This window comes from Strix uralensis, chromosome 4 (assembly GCF_047716275.1).
Source record: "Strix uralensis isolate ZFMK-TIS-50842 chromosome 4, bStrUra1, whole genome shotgun sequence".
NCBI classification, from domain to species: Eukaryota; Metazoa; Chordata; class Aves; order Strigiformes; family Strigidae; genus Strix; species Strix uralensis.
Genome location: NC_133975.1, coordinates 107,270,853 through 107,277,523, shown reverse-complemented (window position 1 = coordinate 107,277,523; position 6,671 = coordinate 107,270,853). Strand labels below are relative to the sequence as shown.

Sequence of the window (6,671 nt, the reverse complement as noted above, 5' to 3'; positions counted from 1 at the left end):
GCTGTAGGACACCTGTTTCCCCCAAAAGGCCCTTCAGCAGTGTGACAAAGACCTTTAGCATGAGGCCAAAATAATCAAGAACTACCTTACGTCTCAAGAAAAAAGCAAATGAAGGGGTATGTTTTTGTTGTAATTCCCTGCCATTGCAACAATGAAGATGAAAATAAGCAGATGACTCAAGGAAGGGTACAGGCCTTGTGTTTTAGAGGTCCCCAGCAACTTGGCCTGCAGGAAAACTCCATTTTTTTATATTAAATCTAATTGTTGATTTAATCCTGAACATATGAGTGAAACAGCTAACAGGTTTTTCTGATGTGAAGTTCCTTAGTGTACTGTCTGGGGGAGTTGGGTGTTTGGCTTTTCTAACTGTAGCAATTCTTAAACATTTTGGATGGAAATTAAAAATAAATCAGAAGCCAAATTAGGAATCAAGGGAAGGTTGCCATGGGAAGGAAATTCCTTCTCTGTTCCTGGAAGTGATACACTGAGGTACAGAACTGTCCCTGATCTGTCCTTTGCACTTTATACAAGAAGCCTGGAGATAGGAACAAATACTCTGTATCATGGTTCTTACTTGCTAACTCCTGCCATATGCTCCTCCATAATCTTGTCCAAGTCCATCTTGAAACAATGTAGGTTCCCTGCCTGTGCTAATCTGTTTGGAAGGTTTTTCCATGACCTCACTCCTCTCCTACTTAGAAACCTAATTTCCAGTCTGAGCTTATTCATGACCTATTTTTGATCTTGTGTGGCATTATTCTTTAATTAAATATTTCTTCTTCCGCCCTTTCCCAACTCTGAGTCCCAGCTATTGTACGTGGTAACTAAGACGCTGGGATGGTGGTTCTGTTGCTTCAGGGGCCTGGCTGGTTTGGAGTATCTCTGCTGTTCTATGCACGTGAATTGACATATGGACTCAAACAGCAAGTGCCAGCTACTGCTAGCTTTTCTAGCCCCCTGAATTTCTGATCCTGAGCTTCTTGTGTTGAGGAAGTATTTAATAATACTCCTTGTGGTTCTTCTTTTCTAATTCAAACAATGTCACACTGGATTTCTAAATGGTAATGTTATAGATCTTCAGCTGGTAAGATGTAGCCCCAGGATTGTCACCAGCATTCTAGAAAAGCATCTAAATAAACTCTTCGCTGCTGCAGACCAAGTGTGGAATAAACCTACCTACACAGCTTTCATTATTCAAACGAACCATGCTACAACAAATGGGACAGCACGAGCAATGACCAAGCAGCAGCTCTGGATCCTGTTGTCTAGCGCAGATACTAAGGACAAAAGAATACAGCAGTCTGCGTGCTGCAAAAAAGTTAACTGCTAATAGCTTCCTTCCCTCCCTCTGTCTGACTTTTCCAAATCCTTTGTCTAAATGCTAAACAGTTTAGAAGACTGTAGAGTCCTTTCTGTGGCAAAAAAGAGGCACCCATTGCATCTCAATCTCTTGTAGGTAGGTATAATAAAAATGCTACACCACCCAGAACCACTGTCACTCTTAGCACGTCCAGGGGTGAACGTCTGCACCTACAGAGCAGTAGAGCAAACAAAAGGCAGATGCTCTGTTTGGCCCAGCTCTTCTCATGAACAGCACTACTCTATGCTTTTGGAGAAGGAAAAAAATGGAGTCTGCAGCCACTGATGAGCTAAAGGAGAGCAGTTCTCTTCACATCAGACACCACTAGCTGTTACAAAAGAAAAAAGTCCAAGCATCCCTAACCTACAGGCAAAATAGGATTGTGAAGAACAGCCCCTTTCTGATGGCTCGTTTGCTCCCCGCTGCTGTCCTGCTGGCAGCCTGTAGCGATGAGCTTGCTGGATGGGAGAAGTGGCCCCTGGAGGAGCATCCCGTGTGGGACAACCCAGGACACAGGTCAACATACACAGGTTCTAGAATTCTGCTTATACGTCCTGAGCTGTTCACTTGCTCTGCACACAAGCTCAACGCTCACAGGATGTGCTGAGAGTAGAGAAAGTGCAAGTGTCTGTGGCTGGAAACCTGACAGAAAACAGGTAGGGAGGGAATCACAGCAGCAGGTACAGTTGGAGACTGCCTCAGCAGCGCCTCCTCTGCGATGGGGGAGGGGGCCTATTCTTGATGGTTTTGCATTTGGGAATATGTCTCTCAGCTGCTTGGGGAGCAAATCGGCGTCTGCAGTAGGGGCAGGCAATGTACTCTGCACTGTCGATGGGAGGCAAGGGGGGCAGGTCAGACACCTTCCCTCCCGTGGAGAGGATCTGCTGCACCTGCCGGGCCTGGCACAGGGTCTGGATGAAAACCTCATGCTTCTGTCTCCAGTTGTTTCTTCTGGGTGGTTTATTCTGCAGAACGAAAAGGCAGTCAGAGCAGCTGACACCACTGCCAGCCTCCATTCTCAGTCTTACACTCAGGGTCCAACTCAGGTGACCTGTCCCTGGGCATTCACTGCTGATGTAAAACCCTCCCTGAGAAGCTGAGTCCCATGAAGGGGATCAAAAAGACCTCCACCGAGGGGGATTTCAAGGAAATACCGATGGATTCATCAATACTTAGAGCTGGAGAATAACCAGAAAAGCAAGCAGTAGGGCCGAGGAACTGGAAAGGGTTGCTGTAGCTGCTTTGCAGGAACAGAGCTGCATGTTTCCACTGCCTTCATTTTAATAGCCTGTGTTATTACCTGGGTTTTCAGTCAGTTCCCTGCAGCCCCTAATGCCACAGAGTTTTACTGCAGCAGACGCTGTCTGCATCCTGAGCACCTGACTACAGCAAGGAGTGAGCTTTCTCCAGGAGTACACCCTTGACACATTACAAAGATGAGTCAGTTAGGACCCCTGCCCTCCCATCTGTTAGATTTCAAATGGATCTATTTATCCATTTGGCAAGAACCTTTCAGAGGGAATAGCTGGATTGTATCCCTTAGACCCGTGTACAGAGGAAGGCGCTCGCATCTCAGTCAGAATTAGATGTCAAGGTGGAAGGAATGCGAGCAGTAGATGTGGATCAAGGGAGGCAAAGGGACTACACGTTACCTGAGGGCTCTCTGAGCTCTTCCACTGCTGATACTGTTCCAGTTCTGTGCCCCTAGCTCTGGCCTTGCTGGAGTCAAACACTTTCCTCTTGGATCCTTGGCTCTTGCTGCAGATACTCATGTGCTTCTCGAGCCTGGTGAAGAGAAACTTACGTCCACAGAAGCTGCACTGTTGAAGTCCCCCCTGCCCCACAGCACTGTCAGCCTGCGTGTACAGCACCTCTGTGGATGGGTGGTCACCAGAATCTCGGTCTGAGAGGGCAGAGGGAGAAGGGCTATGTTTTGGGGCCAGCTCTGAACAAGAGGCTAAACACTCCATGGATATGTGGTCTCGAATTTTGCTGTTGTTGGCCACCAGCCGCTCCTTCTTGAGTTTCCCCATAGCCAGCTCTTGGGGGTGGAGGGTGATGCCAGGCTTGGGGATAGTGACCTCTGCAGACTGCACCCCCCCGAACACCCCATCACCTGGCCTGACTGCAACTCTGAGAGTTTTCTCTTCAGGGTGTCTTGTGGCCTTTCGCTCATGGGTCCTCTCCACTTCTCTGTCTCTTCTCTCCTTTGCCTCGACAAGCTCCTTCTCTCTTTGAATCCTCCTAAGCTCCTCCTTTGTTCTCCTCAGCTTCTCTCTGAGGAGGGCCTTTTTCTTTTGAATTTCCTCTTCCAGGTTCTGTCCCTCTGCCTCCAACTTTAGGATGTAGGCCAGCTCTCTCCTGTGTAGATGGGAGGCTGACAGTTTAGGCTCTGCTGTCCAAGGAGACAGCACTGCGGCTAGCTGAGGCCTCCCTGCTGGAGCCTTCCCTTTGTTCATTGAGCTAGGCCTACTATTTGGAGCTTCCTCCATGTATGGGGAACTTCCAAGCTGTGCTGTGTTGACCACTGGAACACTCACACCCTTCTGGTGGAAAATTGGTTTCAGGGGATATGCACGGTCCACTCCTTCTTTCCGTCTGGCTACTGATTTAGCTGGCAGAGTCTTGGTCTGGCTGGTGAGATGCTTGCTCTGCAGTCCAGCTGAACAGAAGCCTCCATGCCCAGAGCTGTATTGACTCTTTTCTGTAGAAAGAGAATACGAATAGCTTCGGGTCTTTTGGACATACAGGTCCTTTAAACTTTCCTCTTTGTCAGGTATGAGTTCATGCTGAAGGTTGTGCTTTTGGTGTTCCAGCTGGGAACTGGGAACAAGCTTAGTAGCTGCCATCACAGAATCCACCGGTGGAAACAAAGCCATTCAGTGCCTAAGAAAGAGCCTGATGTTAGAAGCAGTCATCACAGACTATCTTATCCAAAACTGGACAAATTTTCTCTGTACAGTCTACACCTAGAGGCTACAATAAATACTAGCAAAGGTTTTGTAACTTCTCTGGGTTCTGTAAATCTTTACACTCCTTTCATCTAGGGAGCTCCCATGCCACCTGTTCCAGCCCCAATCGTTTATGCAGCCAGAAATAAGGTATGTTTTTATTTTGCTTGCTGTCTGAGCCCTGTCTTATCATGGTAGCAGCAGAAATATGCAGTACTGACAGAGAAATTGTTATACTCCCCCACGGTGTTTCGCACAACATGTCCCTTCAGTTTTGGCATTGTAGATCCACCAGTGGGGCACACAGGTCTGACACGCAGACGTCCGGTAAAGCTCAGTACAGTCTTCCCGTGGCTCGTTCTACCACATCCCCGAAGTGTGTCAGGTACCCACGCCGCGGGCCGGCCCCACGGGCGGCGGCACGGGGCGAGCGGGAGTTACCTGCGGGGCTGCGGCCGGCGCTGCGCCCAGCCTCCTCGGCAAGCTGCGTCGCCACCCGTTTAGGCTTATCGGCCCGGCATCGCCCGAGAGACACGACTCCTGCTCCTCCTGCTCCTGCCCTCCCGCCGCGTCTCGTGGCAACGCGGAGCTCTGCCCATCGCCCCGGGTGCCGTGTTGACGGCTGTTGCCTGGAGACAGGCACGCGGATGCCAGTTCCTGCGCCGCTCTCGCCGCTGGGCGTCTTCTCTATGGTTCCACCGCCACCTCCCGTTCCGCTCTGCTCTGTGGAGGACCGCGCCTCCATGGCCGGGCGGGGGCCGCGGGCCGGCGGGCGGGTCGCTATTATGATTCATGAGGCGGTGAAGGCGGGGCCAGCCCATCCCCGCCTCTCGCGGGTTCTGGCTCTTCACTGCTCACGGGGGCGGGCAGGGCCGTGCCCCCACTGCGGGCCGTGCTGCGCAGGCGCACTGAGGCGTGTGGCGACGGCGGGAGGAGGAGGAGGAGGAGGCGGCGGCGCTGTCGCCATGGCGGAGGGCGAGGGCCTGTTCTCCGTGGACTACGAGGTGTCCGGCAGGGTGCAGGGCGTTTTCTTCCGCAAGTACACCCAGGTGCGTGGCGTGGCGTGGTCCCGCGGCGCAGCCCTTCCTGAGGGGCAGCCTGTCTACCAGCCAGTCTGTCTGTCTGTCTGCCGGGGTGCGTGGTACTCTCTGCCAGTGCTGCCGGGGCTGCGGCGGCTCCTGTGGGCGCCCCAGTGGGGCTGAGCCACGGCCGGCCGGGGTGACGGCCACAGCCTGGGCTCCGGTCGCCTCTGAGTGGGGGTGGTTGTCTCCCAGTGCTGCTGGCAGCCTGTGCAGCATTATGTAAGCACGACTGAAAAGTGCGTTTCAGACCCAGCTTTTCACGTGAAAGAATATAATGAGTAGCCGGGTGAATCCTCTGCTCTTTCCTGCACCTGAGCCACAGGAATTTCCTTAGAGGTCTGTGTCATACTTATAAAACTGACTCCTGTATGTGAATGTCATTCTGTAGCTCTTTTGCAGTTCAGATTAATCTCATTTTGCTCTGCATTGTCTTCTCAGAAGGAGGCTAAGAGACTAGGACTCGTTGGTTGGGTCCAGAATACTAGCCACGGCACCGTGCAAGGACAAATTCAGGGTCCAGCTGCCAGGGTGCGGGAGATGCAGGAATGGCTCAGGAAGATAGGAAGTCCCCAGTCCTGCATCAGCCAAGCAGAGTTCAGCAATGAGAAGAAGATCGTGGCACTGGAGCACCAAGACTTCAAGATTTTGCAATAACTTTGCCAAGGAAGGAGCAAAATCTGGCGTGTGAGCTGCCCTCACAACGTTTCCCTTCTTCCCCGTTCGTTCAGTCAGACAATATTCAGCTCTACAGAAGTTTATTTTATTACATTTCTAATTTATTTGTTTGTTGTACTGTTAGTCTAACTCAGCCTTTCACAGAAGTTTGACAGGTAGAGGAAGAGCGGTGCTGTCTTTATAAAGAGGCTGATGAGGGACACAGGCTCTTTGTTTGTGGATGTCTGTGCATGGTGTGGTGCGAGTGGTTGTACATGAGTGAAATCGGTAATTTGTGTGATGTTGCACTCACGTGAAGCAAATCGTGGAATCAGTGGTGATATGAAAAACTGCTAAAAACATTATTTCAGTGCTCTAAATGCCAGTATGAAGCAATCTATTTTTTTCCCAGAACTGTTATTTTTTCTTTAGAATAAAATTGCTTGAAGCTTCTTTCTTGTGTGGGACGGGTGTGGTGTGTCGTGTGGGGGTTGAGTGGATCGCAGCCCTCCGAGCGTGACCCCGTTGCCAATGTCTGTCCCTGCGGGACCGCGTGGTGCCAGGAGCAGCCCCGGGTCCCGCCCGGGGGCGGTGTGCTTCCCGCAGCCCGCCCTTCTCTCCGGC

At 51.2% G+C, this 6,671-nt stretch overlaps 2 protein-coding genes across 5 annotated transcripts; one reads left to right on the top strand and one right to left on the bottom strand.

Annotated features, from left to right (window-relative positions):
* Nucleotides 1-981: 981 nt before the first annotated feature.
* Nucleotides 982-5,057, bottom strand: ZC2HC1C (zinc finger C2HC-type containing 1C). Of its 3 annotated transcripts, none has more exons than XM_074868423.1 (3): nucleotides 4,753-5,057; nucleotides 3,013-4,246; nucleotides 982-2,325 (listed from the first exon to the last, which is right to left on the bottom strand). In XM_074868423.1, the coding sequence occupies exons 2-3, from the start codon at nucleotides 4,237-4,239 to the stop codon at nucleotides 2,059-2,061; spliced, it is 1,494 nt and encodes a 497-aa protein (XP_074724524.1). In that variant the 5' UTR covers nucleotides 4,240-4,246; nucleotides 4,753-5,057; the 3' UTR covers nucleotides 982-2,058. The 3 variants fall into 3 exon arrangements, with proteins under 3 accessions (XP_074724524.1, XP_074724526.1, XP_074724527.1); XM_074868425.1 differs by lacking the exon at nucleotides 4,753-5,057 and adding an exon at nucleotides 4,533-4,706; XM_074868426.1 differs by lacking the exon at nucleotides 4,753-5,057 and having other exon boundaries at nucleotides 3,013-4,268.
* A 174-nt stretch (nucleotides 5,058-5,231) lies between these two features.
* Nucleotides 5,232-6,500, top strand: ACYP1 (acylphosphatase 1). 2 transcript variants are annotated; one of them, XR_012628919.1, is made up of 3 exons: nucleotides 5,244-5,360; nucleotides 5,641-5,729; nucleotides 5,832-5,965. XR_012628919.1 is itself a non-coding variant. In XM_074868422.1 (2 exons), the coding sequence occupies exons 1-2, from the start codon at nucleotides 5,277-5,279 to the stop codon at nucleotides 6,045-6,047; spliced, it is 300 nt and encodes a 99-aa protein (XP_074724523.1). In that variant the 5' UTR covers nucleotides 5,232-5,276; the 3' UTR covers nucleotides 6,048-6,500. The 2 variants fall into 2 exon arrangements, 1 of the variants encoding a protein (XP_074724523.1); XM_074868422.1 differs by lacking the exon at nucleotides 5,641-5,729 and having other exon boundaries at nucleotides 5,232-5,360; nucleotides 5,832-6,500.
* The last annotated feature ends 171 nt before the right edge of the window (nucleotides 6,501-6,671 follow it).